Source organism: Octodon degus, unplaced genomic scaffold (genome assembly GCF_000260255.1).
Source record: "Octodon degus isolate 3935 unplaced genomic scaffold, OctDeg1.0 scaffold00014, whole genome shotgun sequence".
In the NCBI taxonomy this organism is placed as follows: Eukaryota; Metazoa; Chordata; class Mammalia; order Rodentia; family Octodontidae; genus Octodon; species Octodon degus.
In genome coordinates, this window is record NW_004524590.1 from 22,058,939 (window position 1) to 22,061,393 (window position 2,455).

At 42.2% G+C, this 2,455-nt stretch overlaps 1 protein-coding gene across 1 annotated transcript in view; it reads right to left on the reverse strand.

Annotated features, from left to right (window-relative positions):
* Mcm6 (minichromosome maintenance complex component 6) overlaps positions 1-2,455 on the reverse strand; it is a 42,233-nt gene that overhangs the window by 35,604 nt on the left and 4,174 nt on the right. Inside the window, exon 2 of the mRNA XM_023709690.1 lies at positions 1,374-1,520. Coding sequence (XP_023565458.1) covers positions 1,374-1,520 — 147 coding nt within the window. The remainder of the gene's footprint in view (positions 1-1,373; positions 1,521-2,455) is intronic.

Here is a 2,455-nt window from a genome sequence, read left to right on the forward strand (position 1 = left end):
TAGACCAATTTTCATTTATTTACTTCAAATGCAAGGGCTAAGGAGATAGGTTGGTGGCATAAGCACCTGCCTGACAAATGCAAGGTCCTGAGTTTGATCCCCTGTACTGCAAACAAACAAACAAACCACAAAACTAATCCAAATGCAGACAAGTGTCTGTATACAATGCTATTTCTCATAATTAAAAACAAAGCCAAGGATATACGCAGTGGCACAGCGCTTGCCTGGCAAGCAGGAGGTCCTGCGTTCAATTCCCAATGCCAAACAAATAAACCAAAATGAGAACCTATAGGCCAGGAGTGGTGGCGAACACCTGTAATCCCAGCACTTGGGAAGCTGAAACAGGAAGACTGCTGTGAGTTGAGGCCACCCTGAACTGCATAGCAAGACCCTGCCTTAAAAAAAAAAAAAAATAAATAAAAAATAAAAAGATAACATAATCACTCAATATTTCTATCAAAAAAATCCACTAAGGGGCCAAGGAGATAGCTCAGTAGAATAAGTGCTTGCCTGGCAAGCACAAGGGCCTGAGTTCAACCCCCAGTTCCACACAAAAAACCAAACCAACCAAAACAAAAAACCAGCCCCCCCATTCACTAAGCTATTAAATTGTTTTCAAAAATTGTATACATAGAAAAATGTTATACTTACTATAAGTAAAAAAAGGGCAGGATGTACTATCTATAGTATGACCTCACTTATATACACACAGAAAGGTATTAAAATGCAACAAGACCCTTACTACTCTGAGCTGCAGACCTGAGAGGCTCCCAGAATTTTGTTACATGAGGCCTGCTAATCAGGGGTAGGTATCCATGAGTGGTGGGCTCACAAGTGTACAGACGATTTGATTCTCTCTACTCTTCTGTTTTCTAAAACATACACATATAATCATAATCAGTAAAAATGTAAGCTTTAAAGGAACAGATGCAAAAATGTCATTGGTATAAGGATATTCCCTAAGGTAGGTGTGGTACAGGCCTGTAAGTGCAGTCATTCAGTGGGTAGAGACACGAGGATCATCTGAGCCCAAAAGTTCAAGACTAAGATCAGCCTGGGCAACACAGCAACACCCCACCTCAAAACAAACACCCCCGGTACAGTAACAGGACCTACTCAAACATGTCTTAAAAACATCTATTTCCATGCTGAGAAGAATTACATGACACAAACACCCGACATATTGGAAAAACTATACTAGATTAAGATGCAAACAGAACCAAAAGGACAGTGAACTGTATCAAAGAGCCCCTCTTTGGAAGGAAACCGTGACAGCTGCGCTCTTCGGCCATTAAGAGAACACTTGCAGTCCAAGAAAAGATTGCTTCTCAGGTTCCACACCTACTCAGAGTAAAAAAGATTAACACTCATACCTATAGAACTCTTCTTGAATGGTGGTGGAGAGTTGCTGGTTATATTGCTCCAGGTCTGCAAAACTCACAACCAATGTGTTTCTCTCAGGACGAATCAGCTCCTCAGCTAACTGCAAGTATTTAATTTCACCATCGCTGCTCTGGAACCTGTAGATCATTCAAGTGAGATTAAGTGGCAGAATTAGGCAGTGAAACTAGGAATACAGATGCCTCGTGATTCAGTATATTGGTAAGGCTGAAGACTATCAGCTGTAGGATCAGACGGGCCCACGTCTATTAGTTTTGTAACCTGAGGTAAGTTACCCCTCTAAACATCTATCTATCTAGGTCTCTCTCTCTCTTATATATTTAGTACAGGGTCTACAGAGTAACGTAAATCTGACGTAGATCAGATTCGGAGTGATTCTCCTGTTTTCAGCCTCCCAAGTATCTCCCAGGCACATGCCACCACACCCAGTTTCAACTGTCTCGGCACACCACGGGGGCAGGGCCGGCATGCTGGGGATCATCGAAGCCTTGCCCCTGTGCTTTACCAAAGCAGGTGCTTTAGTCCACTGAGCTATACGGCTGGCCCTAAACATCCTTTTTGTTTAAAAAAAAAAAAAAAACAATAAACAGGTTAGGAATTACCTCATCTCATAAAATAGCTGTGAAGATTAAGAGGGAATGCCTATGAAACGCTTTTGATATTGCCTAAAATACTGGGAAAAATTGAATCTGTGTAGTTTAATCTTCATTTTTTCAATACTTCCCAAACAGCAAATAACATTAAAAAGGGGGAGGAGCCTGGAGATGTAGCTCATTGCCCTGGATTCAGTTCCCAGAATAGTAAAAATACATAAATAATGAGAAAATTTAAGTTAAAACCCTGGGTCGGCCAAATAGCTCAACAGATTAAAGAGCCTTCAAGCAGGCGAGGGGACCGGGGATTTGATCCCTGGGCCTACCATGCCGGCCCCACGCTGAGACAGCAATTGAAGAACCTGGGCATGGTGGTGTGTGCCTGTAATCCCAGCTCTTGGGAGGCTGTGAACAGGTGGATCACTATGAGTCTGATCTAGTAGTAAGACCCTGAATACCAA